At 38.5% G+C, this 19,102-nt stretch overlaps 1 protein-coding gene across 1 annotated transcript in view; it reads left to right on the top strand.

Annotated features, from left to right (window-relative positions):
- MEIS1 (Meis homeobox 1) overlaps positions 1 to 19,102 on the top strand; it is a 121,704-nt gene that overhangs the window by 95,488 nt on the left and 7,114 nt on the right. The window contains exon 9 of the mRNA XM_067565265.1: positions 473 to 549. Within this exon, the coding sequence (XP_067421366.1) occupies positions 473 to 549 (77 nt within the window). The remainder of the gene's footprint in view (positions 1 to 472; positions 550 to 19,102) is intronic.

Raw genomic sequence — 19,102 nt, forward strand, 5'->3', positions numbered from 1 at the left:
TATGTTCAAAATCCCAGAATTTGTTGATGTTCAAGATGCTGATCTTATTTGCAAATTATTTTCAGGCACAGATAAGATTTGCCTTCATTAAATCACAATCTAGTGGTCCTTTGTGTGTATGTGTGTGTGTGTGTGTTATTATTTGGTGAAATGCAGAAAAAGCCCTCAGTGATATGATTTTAATCATTCACACAAGACAATCACAACATTTTTTGTGATACCGCAACAAATATCCTGACTGAGTATCAAGGTACTGCCAGTATCCTAAACTGCCATTTCTACACTTCACTAATCTTTATAATTGGCTTATCTTTTACTGCCATTAATTAAATGATGTAGTAGCCCATTAATAATTACAAAAGAGTGACACACCTCAGCATTTTCACCTTTTAATAATAGACATCACACTTTATTATTAATTAAGAGTAAAGTCATCATTTTAAATATATCTATTTATTTTGGTATTTTATAGCACCCTTACCCTTCAGAAGAACAGAAAAAGCAGTTGGCACAAGACACAGGGCTCACTATACTTCAGGTGAACAATTGGTAAGTAATTTTACTTAGTGTTTACACATAGCTATTACTCTGACTGCTAGCAACCTGCCTTTAATGATTTGCATTCTGCTGACACACCCTGCATTTGTCTGCTTTCTGTGGTGGTTTTATTGATGCAAACGTGATGTAGCCTACAGAATGGTTTCAGTTATGGGAACTATAGTTTTAGTACTGGAGAAAACATATAGTATTTACTTTCCCATAGCTCTTTAAATAGTTACATCTCAGTTTATATGTATTTGTGTGTTATATATTGTTCCTGGTTATAAATGTGTCTGCATATCCATCCTTCAAGAAATCAGTCACTCAAAGACCCAGAAAATTTAAATGAGATATACACCATTCTGTGCATTTTTTGCAGGTTGTATTGATTCTGAATCTACTACCATTTATATCAAATTATTACTTTTGACTAACAAAGTTAATTTGGGATCTTCTCAGTGTATTTGTGATTTAAAAAAAAAAGCAAAAGAAAGAAAGAATGAGAAAGAAACTTGAAGGAAAATCTGCCCTTTTCCCACTTAAGTATTACAGGAAGAGAATTGTGTGTTTAATTAATTAATTAATTTAAAGTAAGTATAGTTGGGACCCTAGATTTGTTACAGTAGAGATGGCTTTAAAAAGTAAACCTCTGCTGTTTCTGAAGCAAATGTTAAGTTGTTAATTATTAGTGTCTGGGCTTCTGCACTAGCCAAAGGAATTCTGATTTAATTACAAAATTGTGGCAACAAGACTATTTTAAAAAGTATGATTGATTACCCTTTTTTACTGCAACAGTACTGTTATTAAAATACAGGTTTCGTACAGAATACCAGAACAAATGTCACATTTGAAGTCTATCAAAAATCGAATACCCTGTAAAACTAAGTATATCTAATTAATTGTTCTAATATTTTTGAATGAGTGTTTGTGATGGGAAACCTTATCCTCTTTTGAAGTAATACCCAGAAATTGCCAATGTAAGCTGCAAGCCTACAGGGCCAGGGAGTCAGGAGTGCCAGTTGGTGGACAAAAGTTATTCTTCCCCACCCCCGCATTCAAGACGTGTCAGAGATTAATATTACTATAGCTCTGATTACATGGCCTAATCCATTTTAGTGAATACATTTCGTCTTGATGTCCATTGCACCTACATTAACAAACCCTCCTCAGTGAGAGAGACTAGGAGCCTATCTGAGAGATTTCAGATATATTAAACCCCATTACAGAAAATGTAATTTCTGTCAATATAATCCCATGTATTCTTCAATTTAGTACTTTAGAGATAACAAGCTACTTACAATATATTTGCCTTTGGAGGATTAATTTACAAAATGCACTATCTGTGGGACACAGGCAGACTCACATAAGCATAGCTTGTAAGGGTTATCAATTTCTATGACCTCACAGCAGACCTGGGAGATCAATTTTTTTCCAGCCCTGTAAGACACTGAATAAAGGAAAATACAGAATACCTTAATACTGAAGTGTGCTTCCAGATACTTACTGTAAAAAGAAAAAATAATGTAGTCTTAAAAAATAAAAAATATCACATTTTTAAGAGCAAATTTGGATTTCTGTATTCCAAATCAGCAAGGGAAAAAGTATCTTTTTTGCAGCTTTATTGCACCATCCGTTGCCCAATCAATATGCTAATTTGTATTGTTGTCTTTAAATTGAATGATAGGTGGTTTTGTCCATTTTGGGGGCCATGTAGATAACCAGGGCTCCTGCTTAATGATAACGGCTGAGTAAAAGATTGTTGCACTGGAGAGGCTCTGGTAATGAGTAGCTATGTGCAGTTGGTACGTCAACACATACCATCCCTTACTCGACTCCTGATCCTACAGGTGCATTTGCTTTTCTTTCCATCTTTCTTATGCTAGCAAAAATCATCCATAAGCATAGCTACTGTATGTAGGCTATAGGGGTATTTAAACTGTTCTTCCAAGGCTATATCTCAGCTTTCATTAGAAATCTCACCTTGGGCGAACGTTACAAGGCTGAGCCTGTGAATGAAGGTCATGAACTATGAGGAGAAATATAAAAAGTCAGTCCTTTCAGTCAACAAGAGAAAGCACGAATGGAGGATCTGACTGAAATCTGTGATTTCCAATGGACAAGTATGTCAATTTAGGATGGCCAACTGACAGTTTTAGAAGGCAATGAGCACAGCATGCTTTTGAACGAAAGCTAGTAGATTTTATCCTGAGTGACATTGTGGTCTCTCTTTATACCCAACTTGCTTTATAACTGATCCTTTATTTTTTGGTTTCAAGTCACATGTGTCTTTATAGTTCCTTATGTGCAAGAAAAAAATAAAATGCAGGTCAAAATAGTTTGATAATTCTCTCATGGAGTTACAATTAAATTGTCCACTACTGTGGACATATCTACTCCCCATTAACCACATCCTATGTAATCCCTGCAATAAATGATGTTCCCGAATTACTGATCGCTTGTACTGTTAACCGTCAAACCTATTACCCTCCATTCAGGATACCACAGATTATGCTTTCGTTGTACTCCCTGACTCCCAACCAACCTCTGTACCCGCTGGTAATCTGTACATTAAGCCTGGATGTCCAGGAACTCTTTTATTTAAACTCTGTACCTGACCATTATTTAAACATTATCTTTAATAAAATTTTCATTCTTGAGACAATCCCTCCACCTCCCTCCCCCCGGCAAAAAATAGTTTAAAAGTGGAGAGCTGATGAAGTGCATTTTTAAATTGTGTGTCCATGTTTGATTTCCCATTGGTTTTTTAAAGCAATGCCAAAATGCAGCACACAGGCTTCCAAAAAGGGCAGTTTCAAAAAACTGATGTTGTGACTGAAAGTCCGAGAGAGCAGGACACACAAAGGACTACTTAAACCTACCTGTGGGATAAACACCAAACAGCTTGTTTGACCCCAAATTTTGGTGATACATGCAAATGTTTCCTAACATTTTTATTAATACATTTTTTGTAATGAGGTATGCATGAGAAGAAATTATTTTGCCTTAATTGTTTGCTGCAGGGAACAGCTAACAGATCAGTTATAGTTTACTTTGCCTTTCTTCAGCCGGCTCACAAGTCATTCGGGCCACAACTTTCAAAAATGTTGTGCCATCCTTCTTAGATTCTTCAAAACTTGTTAACACACATGTACATTTTTGTATTACTGAGGAGTCATTGTAAATCACTGTTGCAAAGATTAAATAAAATGCTGAAGGGCAGCCTGGGTGCAGATCAGTCATAAATTATTGGCAGTAACACAGCATGTGGGAATACATGAAATGTGCATGAAAAAACATAAACTCGTGTCTAGTAGTATGGTGTTTAGTCCAGAATAGGAATATTGGATTTTTTGGATAGAATTATAACTTTGCCACAAGAGTCAGTGAAGAGAAGGTTTGTTTTATGCAGTTTGAAAGCATTTGAACTACTATTACTGTGATATTTTGGATGCCTTTACAATAAATGCTAGCCGTGTACTTTAATTTTCTGTACAAGCTCTTAATGAAAAGAGGATGATTTTTCACATGCACTCAGAAGCATCATTGTTGTTCCTTCAATTGACGTACACAACTCTACTTGATGTTAGAGGAGGTTGCATGCATGGATTGAAGGTATGAGATGTCCCACAAAACTTATCAGTGGCAGGATAGATCTCTTAAAAATGCAGAAGTTTTGAACTGAAATACTTTTTATATTGGAATTGGCCAGGTAAGTGATTTTTATAAATAAATATTTTGATTGTAAACCAAGCTGTGTTTGCATTTGGAACCACGTTTTGCAAAAGTTGGATATTTCTGTTGTTGAAAGAGAGAAATGCCATTGTGTAGCAAAAAGGCTGTTGTAGGAACTACAGTGGCAGAGTTTAATATGTTGTTAGTCTCAATCAACTATTCAAGTCGTTCTTTTGTTAGTCATTTAACCCCTTAAAGGTTTAGGTTTCAGAGCATGATAACATGAACTAGAAGGGGCACTTGACAGTGTGATCTTGACAGTATTGCATATGTGGATATAGAGAGGACCTGACAGAATAGAGGTTAATAAAATGCTTTCCCCTTGTAATAAAAACTTCTGTTCTGTGATTAAAACATCCAGAAAGTGCAATAGAATCACATATTACTTCAACAGAGAGCTAGTGTAGGGTATATTGAACAATCTATAAAATTGCCGTGTTTACTGCATCCCACCTGAATATGTTCCTGTAAAGTGTATTGGATGTCAAGTGTGGGTGTTGTGTTTTTATATATATACTGCAAAGTCAAATACTGAAAAGTTAGGAAACGCCAAACTTAAGGTTGCCCATGCAATCTATATTTGGCCCCCATGTGTGTATCCATTATGAAACAGTCTTCAAATACATGATTACATACTATTTTTTCCACATTATCCCTGCCTTGTTCAGTGCTCAGGATGGACAGTATGCATGGAATGAACAACTATTCACGTTTGTTTTATGCTCATTCAGTGCTTTGTTAGCTTCATGCTATTCAAACCTTGCTCTAAAGACAGAATTATTAATTTCCTCATGGACTTTTATATGGTGCTCATCACTCTAGTACCTGAGTGTTTCACAAACATTCATTAATTTATCTTCAAAACATCACTTTCAGGTGGGGTGGAGGGTATTATTCACATTTTACAGATGGAAGACAGAGGCTTAGAGAGATGAAGGTAAAAAATGTCCACTAATTTTGAGTACCCAACTTGAGATGCCTATTGCCTGAATTTTCAGAGAACTGACCATTACATAGCATTCTATCCTGTGCATTGAATGAGACAGGCACCCCTGTGGAAAAAGAGTATGTGATCATATAATTAAAGACTATCATAATCCATGTGCAGAAGGGGGTTAAGGTTGCAGTCACAACTGGCATTTGGGTGCTTGACTGCAACATCAATATTTTTTAATGTAGATTTTTAGTAGGTCATTTCTTAGGTTTTTTTTAAAAAGCAAATGAAAAAAAATTACAAATTCGATCATGTGGAATAATACCATCACCCATATGAGTCATCAGCAGTGTTGGAAACTTTAGATCCACAGTACAGATCTCTCCCACTTGAGCTAAGGGAGTAAATGAGAGCGCTAGTATGTTGTCATCCTCTGTGTGGACCAACCACTAGAGAGCAATGAGACACATACTTTCCCAGTGGGTTGATGATTGTTTGCTTACAGCAAAGGAATGTTGAGATTCAGGAATCTTCTGTTCCACTCCAGGTTCTGCAAGGATTCTGTCTCCTCCAGCCTGTCCCTGATCCTCATCTCAATCTCCTCATCTAGCAAGGATCCTTGTCTCAGTCTACTCCCTGCTCTCCCAAGTCCAGCTCATGTTCTCTCTGTATTCAAATCAGGCTGCTTTTTCTTCCATGCTATTTGGGCACCAGCAGGGGACCATTGAGTGTATGTCTACACTGCAGTTAAAAACCTCTGGCTGGCCCCTGCCAGTTGACTCAGGCTTGTGGGGATCAGGCCTAAAGGGCTGTTTAATTGCTGTGTAGACATCTGGGCTCGGGCTGGAGCCCAGGCTGTAGGACACTGCGAGGTGGGAGGGTCCCAGAACTCGGGCAGACTTGCTCTGGAGCATGTCCAGTACAGAGGAAATATTTGGAGACTTTAGCTGCCCAATGTTAACAAGTCTCTACTGAGCATCTGTGAATGGAGATTTTCCAAAGGTTTATAATTTGGCCAGATTTGGGCTTTTTTTCCACTGGGACAGCAAATGGCATATTCCTTTGCCAAAATGGCATAACTCTCCTCTGCCAAAATTTCAAGTTGCAAAGGATGGAGGAGCTGGAGCTTCTCAATGAAAGAGCTGTGTAAGAATTTTTTTAACGTGGGCACCATGAGATATGTTTCCCCAACTACATGGAATGCAATCCACATGGAATTTACATTTTTGGGGTGGGAATAATAATTGACTCACAGAGCTCCTTTTCACTCTCCACAGAGACACAGGATTGGATAGCACCTCCCCGTCAGGCAGGGGGAAGGAGGCGCCCCATTGCCCAGTGGTAAAGGGATCACAGAGCTCCTTTTCACACTTCTCTGCAGTGGGAGGAGGCACAGGAGTATTATCTTTGCTTCTTTCCACTTTGGGCAGTAGGAGGGAATTTAGTGGAAGTTCTCTCCACTTCCTCTCTTTATGTAGTGGGTTGGGAAGGCGGGATGGCTGAAGCAACAGAATAGTCCTGCTGGTCATGAGCAAACAGGCCCCAGTGGTTTTGTCTGGAACAGGTGAGTGACTTCTTTTTTGAGAGGCAAGGTGGGTGAGGTAACATCTTTTATTGGACCAACTTCTATAGATGAGAGAGACAAGCTTTCGGGCTTACACAGAGCTCTTCTTCATGTCTTTTCCAAGGTCAGTCAGATTTGGGCCCCAATAGTCAGAGATTTTTTCTGCTCATCTGCAGTTAGTGCAGGGTTCAGATTTGGGTGCCTGGGTTTTGGCCCATTTAAAATAAATTTGTATTTAAATAAATACAAATACTTATGAGGTAGCATGGGACAGAGGCTAGTCCATAGTTCAGAGTTAGGCCCCAATACAGCTCTCGTTGATGTAAATGGGAAAGATTCACATTTCCAAGATTTCCTGGGAGTTGGATTGAGTATTTAGAATGGATACCAGCTTAGCTAAATTATTTTCCTGAGGGTGAAATTCACCCCGTGCAGAGGCCCAGCACATGACCAATGCACTACTTAAGACCCACTTAAACACTATTTTTAGGGATAAGTGGGCGTGCTGTAGGTGATGCTTACATCTGGTGCTAGTCGTCTATATAGTGCATTTTCACCTGCAGAGCCTACAAAACTGACAAAACAGTAGTCTATATGTGCATTTTCACCTGCAGAGCCTACAAAAGTGAAAAATAGAATAAATGGGCAAACACTCGTGGTTTATTGCCTTTACAAAACATGTCACACTTAGAGTTTTCAGTCATGGGTGGTAAAGTATGCAGTTTTTAAAAAAATTGATCTGTTATTCCTTTTATTACAGTAAACAGATAAAACTAATAAAGGGCAAGCTGCAATTTGAATCTGTGTAATAAATACTTTTTTGAGTAGCAAGAGATGGAGTAAATACAGGTACTTGTTTAGCTGTAAATGTTAAAATGTTCACAAATTAACTTAACTACAGCCATCGATCAGGATCATCAGATTTCTGTTCTCCTTTTTACTTCTTAATATAATTTAATAATTCATTTACAGAATAATACAATTCAGCATTGCTTGTCAATAACATGAAAACATAAGAATTACATTAAAGCAAGAAAAACAGATGTAAAAGGGAATATGCAATATGAAAAGTAGTTTAACATTGTGTCCTATTTGTTACTTCTAAGCAAAATTAAGGTGAGATGGTAGTCTTCCGTGAAGGGGAAGTGGACCAAAAAACCCCCCTAGCTCACCAACCATAAAAAGGAATCTTGCTGAATAAATTGTTTGATTATTCAAACAATTCAGAATATGTGTGGTAAATTAGCTGTTTTAAATGTACCATGTGCAGGGCTTTTAAAACAGATTTTTACTTTTATGTTTTCACTAAGTCTTAGCTAATTGTTATGCATTACACCTTGAATGCCAATTGTAATAATAGTATTACATCTGTAGTCTATTTCTCAGTTCTTAAATTACAGCAATCAGGAATACTCACTAGGTAAAATACTGTATAGTTACTCATAAGAAAATATTGAAATCAGTCAAAAATGTTTAGCTTGCATATTGCCTTAGACAGACCTGGAGATTTGCCAGACAACTAAGGTATTATTAGAAAAGCTGAGCAAATAGCTTGCAGGAAGAGTTGTGAATTTAGAATCCATCAGGTATTGTCATGTCAGAGGAACTTAGGAGTGTGTCCTGGATGCAGCTTTTGTCTGATTTTAAGAAAAAAATCAGTAAATTCATATTTTTAAAATGACAGTTTAGCTGTTTTTAAATGTACTGTTTTATGTTTTATACCATAGACAAACACAATTTGTACGGTTAAAATGCTTAATTAGCACAACAGGAGTAAATTAGTTACAAAGGTGGTACGTATTTATAGTATCTATACAGAAAACCACTCACTTTTTTTCTGGGACTACATTTTTAAGTGTAGTCTCTAATACTATCTTCTAGCAGGTTGTCCTCTACACCAGAAGTCTGTGGTGTTGATTTGTACTCCATTCTTTGTTCAAAGCAGCCTTGGAGTTCTTGGTTCCCCCAGGCATGACTAGATTCTAACGCTCAGAGACAAGATTCTTGCCATCTATGAGTAATCCATGAGGCCATTTGTTTCAAGTGTCCCCACGGCTGTCCCTGGATCCAGACTAGGGTAGAGTGGAGTTACCTCACATTTCAAGAATATAAACCCTTTGACTCACAAGGCAGTGTGAACAACTATACATTACCTCAGCCTGCATAATAACTGACACATTAGAAGATTGTACTGTCCAGTGCATCAGCCTCAGCCTAATCTTTCAGATCATGAATATCCTGCCTGATAATACGAAAGGTCAGCACCAGAACCTCGGCAGAGCTGGTGGTGCATCATTTGCTGGTTGTATAGTGACACTGCAGTCTCTGCCGCTGCAGAAAAGGGACACGTGCAAGAGAGAGATGCTGGGTAATACCCAGAGTCCACATTCAAGATGGCCATTAAAGACAAATTAATTATTCTCTGTCACAACCACCAGCATCAAAATTTCTCCCGTGTCCTAGCTGTGGAAATACTGGAAGCCTTTTCCAATAGCTATTCTCTCTCTTATTTTTCCAAGGAGAGCTCTGCATGTGGGTCATGACTGGGTCAGGTGGCTTTCTGTGTGCCTATCCATAAAGATGTCGACCCCTACCAGTTACCAACCCTCTTATTGCAGAGGGCCTATGGAACAGGAGCTCTGTGCAGTTTTAAGTGAGATGGAACTGAGGAGACCATGATCTGCTGTGTCCTTCTGTCACAGAATGGGATGTGCAGACTATTTGTTGGCGTGCAGGTCAGCTAAAATTCATCTCTGTGCAAAGGACCAACAAAAGGCCTGCAAACCATCTTGAGCATTATTTTGATGCCTTGTGCCAGCTGCTCTGCTCAAAGGAGAATTTTAGTTGGGTTGAACAAAGTAACCAAAACTTGGGCTGATGATCTTTACTGTAATCTGTTCTGAAATCTTTTAACCACTGCCTTTGGCATAGGCCTTCTGGGTAAAATTCACCTCTGTGCAGAGAACTAGCACAAGGCTTCTTTAAACCCTCAAAATAGGCCTTAAATGGGACTCCAGTGTCACCTAGACCTTGAGCTTGCCTTCTGTATAGATCTGAATTTCACTATTTGCTAATTCTGGGGAGACCTTGCTTGGATACACGGGGCCAACAAAAAAAGGAAAGTGGATTTCTGGTAATTTTCCACTAGTTTGCAAGCAAATCAGCCATTTCTGAGTACACAGCAAATAAATTAAATGACAGCCAGCAATTACCAAATGCATATCAACACACACACACTTTTTAAACAGAGGGAAGTCAGCTTTTTTAGCAGAATGTTGCACTCTACAGACAAGGCAAGCGTGCCGATAGCATGACAGTCAAGACTTGGCATTTTAGAAGTTAATAGGCAGGAAAAATTGTTTTTCCCCCAGGCATTCCATCTTTTCTATGATAGTTTTGTACATGACAAACTTTTTAGTGGATGCATTAATATTCTAGAACTAATGTACTGTCAGGTGTCATGAAGATAAGATTAAAAGGCTCTGTTCATACATTCTCCAGTTGCTTTATTTTCCCCCTTTTGCAAGAGCTTTATTCTACTGTATTAGGGTCTGGGTCAGAATTCTTTGTTAGCTGTTAAAAAAAAAATACAATTAAGATCCAAGTATATGCTATGTGTAAAGAGAGTTCTTCTTTAAAAACATACAGGTCACCTTACACATTATGGCAATCCCTGCCAAGCAATCAAGGGGAGAATTACATATGTCCCATTGTCTTCTTATATACATTGAGATGCTTATAATTTTTCTTTAAAATAAGAGAAATGTTTTGGTTTTGTTAGGAAAAAGTAACCTCAGCAGGGGTTGTGAAGGAGGAGGGAAGTAATGGCTTGTCATTTCTTTGCAAGTTAGGTTTTGGTCTATTCTTGTCAAATCTGTCTTAAGTGTGTTTACATACAGTTTGCCTTTCTGGTATTTTGTGCTTGCACAGACCTGATCTCCACCTATTTTGTGTCAACAGTTGCTGAGATTGGTATACAGCGATTAACCCTTGAGAATTGAAACACCAACAAGCTGAGAACTGTGCCCTCAGAGACCCTCTCCCTCACTTACATCATAAACTTGCTCCAGGCTGCGCCTACATAGAACAAACTGCATTCTTGAGTAGTTAAAAAGTCAGCCTGAAATATTAAAAACGGGGCAAATGTTGCCTCCTTGTTGAATAAAACAATTTTCTCTTCTCAAAAATGAAACTGAGCCAGAGGCATATGGGAAGGAAGTGCTTTTGAGGGCGTGCTTTTTGCCCAGTCTGGTCTTAAATAATCTTGCAGAAATTCTGTATCACTGTCTTTCTTAGCATTAAAAACTTAAATATTCCTTTGGGATTTTTTTAGAAAAAGAAAAGAAAAAAAGCAGATACCATTTAAAAAAAATACTGCCACTGCAGTCCTAAACAAAATGTAGGCCATGTAACAGTTTCAGTGATTAAAATGGTGTGATATCCATTGCCTCTTAATATTCAGTTTTAATTCCACCCCTGGACATAAGGGGGCCGGCTCCTCAGCTTCATTGATATATATTAGCTGACGACCTGGCCCCATGAGCTTTGTGTGACCCAAGATCATACAGGCCTCCTTCCTCCATGCCGTTCCTTTGACCTACCCATGTACATTTGATCATATCACTTTCTGGGAACATCAGTTCTCCTCTTCTTGCCCTATAATAAAATAATAAATAATAATAATAAAATGTCATGGTGGGGAGTTTCAACAATAATAGGAGATTCCATTCATGGAAATTAATCTCTAAGCAACGTGGGAATCGCGTCACCAGACACAATTTTGACACCAAACACTCTGTGATGTTTGAACAAGCTCTTTTAGATCTGTAGTCTCTGAGAGTTGTTACTAGTTGCCATTTTTTCGCTGTCTATGCGAAAAGAATGGTGATGTCAGACCAGTTGCTATTAAACAGATGTCCACGTCACAAAAACACTGCCACCTTTGTTTGTAGTCTTAGCAGCAGCAACATGGAAACAGAGCTGCCCTCTCCTACATAAAAGGCCAGGATATAGGTTGCTGGGACATGGATCATTCCATGTGAGAATCACAAATCAAACTATAGTTCCAATTTGTATTCTCTGCGTGTTTTCCAAAGCTCTGTGGCTGTATGCCCCCAAGAGGCTCCTCAGAGGGCTGGTTGACCTCTCTCCGCTCACTCCAGTGGCCCATTAGGGTGGGAGCATCTGGTATGGGGCAACTGGTTCCTTAATTCCTAAGTGGAGGACAGGACATAATACAGAGATCCATCGCCACCACACACAGGAGCATATGGAGCATTTCTCAGCCCCTGCTCGTTTGAGCCAGAAGCTCATGATGGGAGCGGTCTACTTGCTGTAACTTATTTTCTGTGGGTCACAGGTCTGGGCACATCTTCCCAGTCTCCGAAAAGATCCATTATAAGTAGTGCATGGGGAACAGTAGCCTGTTCAAGGCTCCCAACTGAAAAGAACTTCTTGTGTGGACTAACCACGAGACCTCAGAAGAGGGGTCACTAACCCCTTGGACGGGAAGATCCCAGGCCAAGGCAAGACACTAAACTAGATTGAAAAAAGAGCTCTATGCTATGCTTTTGATGGTTTGTGTGAGGGACTTTTACATACTAAAGTGGTGATCATGGTATACGTGCTAAGCGAGATGGAACCCAGAAACCCCCCACTTAGTGTTGATGATCTTTTTGGGGCTGAGACTTTGACATTCATAAATGCAATGAATCTCAGAGACCTGGCTAAGCTTGAATGGATGAGTTGCAAGTATTTTGTCCAGCTCTAGTTTAGAGTTGTTGGTGGGGAAGCATCCACTGCTGCTGCCTGTGCATGTGCTGCTTGTGTGGATGCAGGAGGACATCAGGGGTCAATCAGACACTACTGCTACATTCAACTCAAAAAATAGATTATGTTGAAATACCAGGTACATAGGAAATGTTCCTGAGAGGGAATAGTCTTTTTAAAGAAATATTCAATGGTTTGCAATAATATTTGAAAGCCAGTTCAGGACATTATCCTTTCACAATACAATCCATGCAATGTAGCAGAAAATCAAAATCACTAGATTAAAGCTAGCTCCTGAAGACCAACTACCTGATTGTACTGTAAATTTTGGTATGCAACAGGCTTGGGCCTGAATTACAAAGTTCAGATCTAGTTCAGAGGTTTAGGATTCAAGGTTTATGTTCTAGAATTCATCCACGACTGATGACCATTTTCTGGTTTGCCTGTCTAGAGGCACATGTCAAAAAATCCGCAGATAAAGAGTAAGTTCAGGGTGGAAGATTTTCACCCCAATTCTGACTGTCCTCAAAACCTGCAGCGAGAGACTACTCTACACTTTCTCTACTGCAGGCATTTCGAAGGACATTCCAGGGGTTAGAAGCCAGGAGTGTGATCTGCACATTTGAATGTGTGCATCTACTACCCAGCAAAGCATGTGAAACAGGACGTCAGACTAGCTGGACTGGTCAGACTAGATGTTCAGAGTGGTCCCTTCTGGCTTTGTAATCTATGAAAGATAATTCAATACATCTACTCAGGCAGATCGTATATGCTGCAAGCGGGAAATGGGAGGTGCACTGGCGGTTAGAAATGGACACACACTTCAAGCCATTTCTGTGATGGGCCAGAACTTGGCCCATAATATTATTTCATTGCCCACAATCCCAGAGCTGTAAGGGATTGGTTCAGCTGTTGGTATAAGTGAGAGCAGCTAGTGCTGCTCTAATTTATAGCTGCTTGCAGTGATCTTTAAAGGGTTATTGTGGCACATGGCGATCCACCAGAGTGCTGCTACAGTGGGGTTTAGGATTGGGGAAAGGCTTAAAGTTAGCTATGCTGGCTCTTCTCTACTTGAGGACTTATCCTTGCATCAGTTGGCCACTTATGTAGTTTTACATCTTCTTTGCAAGAATTGTGGTGTCAGGGAATGAGATTTCTGCCTGCTCCTCCTTGACCACACAGAGACCTGGACACAGCAGATCTAGCATGGTTCAGTGGCAGAAGGAAGTTGGGGCGGGTTCGGATTCTGGGAGACCACTCAGGTGTCTCCTACCCTTGTGTTGCATGGGGACTTCCTGGGTGCAACTGAAGGTTTGGGCCAAAGGAGGAGCAGGGCCTGGAGCAAGTGAATCTGCCACTATGCAGAGCCATCGGTCATTATTCCTTTGAGAGGGCATGTGCCAAGAGTGGATGCTACTGCCACTGTGATGTGGTAGTAGCAGCTGAGCAGTGCCTTCATCCAGCTCAGTGGCAGGATGTCTTCCTAGACCCCTTCATAGCTCTCTAGAGAGACCAGACCTTTCATTTGTGCTGGGCACACTGTGTCCCCCACAATGAATAACAAGAAGGTGCATTTGGGGGAAGGGGGAGTTTTTACAGCATTCAGAGCAGAAAGATCAAGCAGGATGCTGACAGAAGGCACAGTTCTTATATGCCTTGCTAGTAAATGTAGGGTCCACCAGCCATACGTAGTGGGTGTGCATACCTGATCACATCTTCATCCTTTCCATCGTTGTGCTTGATATGCTTGGTACATTAGCAGGTTGTGCTTGCAAGAGAATAAATAGCACTTTCCTGCTCTAAAGCAACTTTTCTGAATGCACAACATGAATACATTTGTAGGGTCACATAGTAATGCTTGAAGTCAGAAGCTATTTTTAAACCTAAACTGCAGAACAGCACATGGCTTTCATTAGAGCTTTACATCAAATTTGTCAGCTAATTAGTGGTTTTTCATCACTAGTTTTGCATAGTATTTTATTTGTAGTTCACTCTTAAGTATTGTCTTACACAACACCCAACTCTCTCTATATTCATTTGACAAATATTCCAGTACCGCCAAAGGAGGAAAACAAAGCTTCAGGGAGAACTTTGATACAGCTGATTGATGGACTTGCTGTGATTTGAATAAATTCCAATATTATGTTTCTGAAGTGGTGGTTAGCAGAGCTTGTATTCTCTTCCCTTCCTATCCCTATTTAGTGTTGTAAATGATGTATTGCAGTTCTGACTGTCTTCATTTCAGAGGAGGAGGAGAAACCAAGAAAAGTTGCCAAACTTGACTTCATAAGATCTGACTTCAGATTGAATCAACTTGAGGGTTTTGAAACCTTTTTTTGCAACTAAAAGGAGTGTAGAAATCATGGAAAGTTAATGACTGGTAGTTATGGGTCATTAAGCTCACTAAATAGCTTCATGATAAAAACTTTTTAATAACTGTAGTAAGAACGTCTTTCATATTTATTTCTCATTCTAAAGATGGGAAGTATGATTACAGTTGGGAAACCTCCAATTACTCTCTGGATTGATAATTAGAGAGAAATCTATTTATTTTTGAATGTGGTTTAAAGCTGTTTTTAAAGCACATTTTAGCTTTGAAATGTGGAAATTTGTGAAATGGTTTCTGCAAAAGTTTTTTTTCTTTAATTGACTACTTAAAAAGGCCCAGGTAAATACGTAAACAAGCAAAACTGAAAATATTTGGGAATTAGGAATAAAGCAGCAATGAAATGTGCTAAACAGTGACTCTTGGATAATTATAAATTTACATTAGAATAATTTTTGCTGGAGAAAAGCCTATTAAATATTCTAGGAATTAGGTGTTAAATTGAGAACATTGTTGAAACACTAGATAAATGAATAATTCCAGTAAGAAGGATAGGATATGGCAAGTCCTGAAGGTGAATTTTTTTTGCCAGTTTTGGTGACTGAAACTGAGGACAGGATAATGCTTTTAGAAATAATCTATTGTAAAAATGATACTGTTGGTGGCCCTGGGTACTTTGTTACTAATATTTATGTGTACGCCTCCTGCTTGGCCTGTTTATATTTTATTTGAAAGACATCTTTCTTGGGGTGTTTTAAAAGTGAGATACACAAAAGGCATTTTTTTAACAGTGGTGGTTGTCATTTTATATGTATTGTGGGTTTTCTTAAAGTCCTTAAACCTGTTTGCTAGAACATGCTTCAAGAATGATTGAAGCAGAGTATTTTCTGGCACTTAATAGCACCACTTCTGATATGCAAACCCCTGGCCAGCATTCTCACACCACTCTCCAGTGTGAAATTGACAGGGAACAACATGAGGGCTCAGAGACTGGCAATATTGTAAAAACGTTTGTATTTTGGGAGGGATTAAATTTATATGCACCATCAAGTCTAAACATCTATCTGGAGGGGTCTCATACGAGTAAATCTAGTCTAACACTGAAAACTGGAAGTCTCTAACCATGATGTAAATTCATGAGCAAAGGTGACTTTAGAAAACTGCGATAGCAAGGGAGGGCCTCATTTTATTCAGTTGACAGAAGTGTGAAACACACATTTTTTCAGCTAGCGCAGCAGATGACTACACAAGGAGCAAAGGGAGGTGCAGCAAGAGGAAAAAGAGCAGACCTATGTGAAAAACATCACACGGACTGTAACGTGAAACCAGCAGAATATGCCTTTTGAAGAGTTTTGTGACTTCGTGAAAATACTCACTTTCTGGAGGGTGCATTGTAGCCAATTTCACCCTAAAATTGTTGGCTGGTTTTTGATTGTTGTCGTTTTTTGTTTCTAAATAATCACTGGTGATGCTGCCTCTCATTGAGAGGAAACAAAACTTGTGCATTGCAGTGAAGACAGGCAAGCTGGAGGTCAAAGTTCAAAGGTGGATTACTGCATCACTGGGTCTTGGTCTGAATCTTATCCATGTGACCAGAGATGCTCATTGTCACAACAGAGAAACCTTGAAATGGGGGAGAGCTACCGTTAGCACTGGAGAAAAAATGTCTAAAAGAAAACGGTTCAGCAAAATGCATATTAAAAAGAGAAGAGTGTTGCCTCTTGGTTCTCTTTAGAATGAGGAGAAGTTACATAAATATAATTTTGTTCATTCTTGTCTCATTAGTAAAGAGAGAATAGGAGCTGTTATATCTAAAGGGAGAGGAAAGTGAGATTAATTTAAAAAATAATTCAGCCTCTCTGAACTTGTACATTTGCCCAACTGTTCAACTCTCTTCCGCACACAAAGCTACCCATTTGCATATGCATTGTTTTGTAGAATTCCACACAATGTGTTAACTTTTTTTCAGTTTGGTGGCAGATCTGACTTGAACTTTGACAAATCACATTAGTTATAAGCAGCTATTGACTCTGCTATTCAGAGGAAAAGAGTCTACATCAAAGTAACTTTATTGACACGTGGCGTAGTATGGAAATAAACACTCCTTATGCAAGCACTTAAGCATGTGCGTAACTTTACTAACATGAGTAAAATTATGTCCATGCTTTATGTATGAGGTTAAGTGTTCGCCAGAATGGAGCCATAATTTGTAATAGGAGTTGGTAGAAGATTGTATCTGGAGAAAATTAGTTTTGAATAAGCATTTGTTTTATAAGTAAATGCTCTTCTTAAAGCATTAGTGCTGGTTCCTTCTGCATTTTTAAAACATAGAAATGGTTTTAAAGATAATTGAATGTTAACAGGTGGGAAATGAGAATGATGTGAGTGCTAGGGACAATTGGAGTTTTTTGTAAACTTTTGTTGTGCCACCATTTCGTTGCTTCCAAGACTTCTATTATTTTATTGAATGAGAATTTTGGAAATTCAAGTAATGATCTTGCTATTAGCCCTTCTTTACTAAGACTTGTGGTGGGGAGGTTTTATTCCTAAATCCATATTCCTTTTCCATATATAAATAAATATTATTTGTGAAGAGCCCTAAGATATGATTTGAAAATATAATTGAATCACATTCTGCTGTCTGAAAGCAGGACAGTTATTCCTATTTTTAATCTAATGTGTTCTTTTGGATTCACAGGAAAAATAAAGATACTTTAAAGTGGATACTTTTTTTAATGCATAGTAGTTTGGAATCTACTATAATGCAAAGTAAAGCATTCTGTTACAAAGGCAGGGAGGATGGGACAGAAGGTTAAAGGGCATTTTGGAAACAAACAGCTGGACCAGTTTATTTAAACAGATACAAGGATGGGGAGCTGACCTCAGTTTGACTTCTAGTGGGAGGAGCAAGAATGTCATTTTATTACTTTGCCCAGAAGGAAAATGTTCTTGCATCTGAATTCACACTGAAGGCATCCAAACACATGGCTGTTTTGCAGAATATCTACTTATATAAAATACATATGAGAATATTTAAGGAAGCGTCTGTGTGTAAAATCTACTTAAAGCAGACATCCTGAGTGGTACTGTGGGGCAAACAGGTGAGAATGTGTTTTATTTTAGACAGGTCTTATTGATAATTATTGGTAAATACCAGACTAAACAGTTTATTGAAGTAAGATTCCAGCTACCTAATCTACTAATAATGTGTGTGTCCTTTGGAGAAGGGGGATGTTTGAAAAGTTTTGTCATTTGTACTAGTAAATGTTCTCAATTTACTTAAACTGTTTAACTGTACTTCTTGGTCTGGGTAAAAAGATTTTCCTAAATGAAGGTTTTCATGGAGAGCTAGCAAGCATAAAACTGCTCCCCAATCTCAGAAGGTTACCAGAAAGGGTTCCCCATTATCCCCCAAGGACCTCCTACTATGACAGTTATTCAGAAGTTTTTGCCTTACAAGGGTGTAATGCACATACAAAAAGCAAAAGCCTTCTGGGCTTACCAAAATAAATACCTTGTTTCTTTGTTGTTTTTCTTATGAGAGTTGCTATGAAAATTGCTTTCTGCAAATGCCAGGTTCCTGGTATTAAACAATTTTCTAATTGGTCATGGAGCTAAGACAGCTAATGGGGGGGAAAAGGCAGATTTTTTAATTGCCTTTTTTACATGGTGTTTGTGCTACACCTGTGCTTGTAATGAGAATGGAGAATTAGTCTAACCTTCTGCTCACATGATTCTAATTTTCATGGTTTGTATAAGATAATGATAAACTGATTTGCAGCACAGTATGTTGTAGTTTAATTTTTTGTATTGGAAGTGTGTATAAAAATTGATACAGAACTGGTACTTATAAAATATGACCTAATTTATGTGTAATATTTACAGAATAGGACCCAGTGTATGTGTGGAAGTGTAGAACACGCCAGATTACATTTTGGCAAGACAAGATTGATTATAATTCACATCTTGATTAACTTTCTGAGGACTTATGTAATGGAAGTCAGTCAGGAAAGTGAAATCTGAGGAAACTAAGTGTGCTGTACTATGTATGTCTCCTTTTAAGATTACTGAAGTGCAAACAAAATAAAGTTCTATATTTTGTGATTATTGTTCCATATCAGTTTAGAACAAGAAGCAGTCACACCAGATTCATGCAGATTCATTTTATTACAGTAAAGATCTTGCTAAAGTGGGGCAAACACATGGTGAAGACAAGTTAAGCATATTGCTTCACAAA

This window comes from Emydura macquarii, unplaced genomic scaffold (genome assembly GCF_026122565.2).
Source record: "Emydura macquarii macquarii isolate MOO-44397 ecotype Brisbane River unplaced genomic scaffold, CSIRO-AGI_Emac_v2 contig_2676, whole genome shotgun sequence".
NCBI lineage: Eukaryota > Metazoa > Chordata > Testudines > Chelidae > Emydura > Emydura macquarii.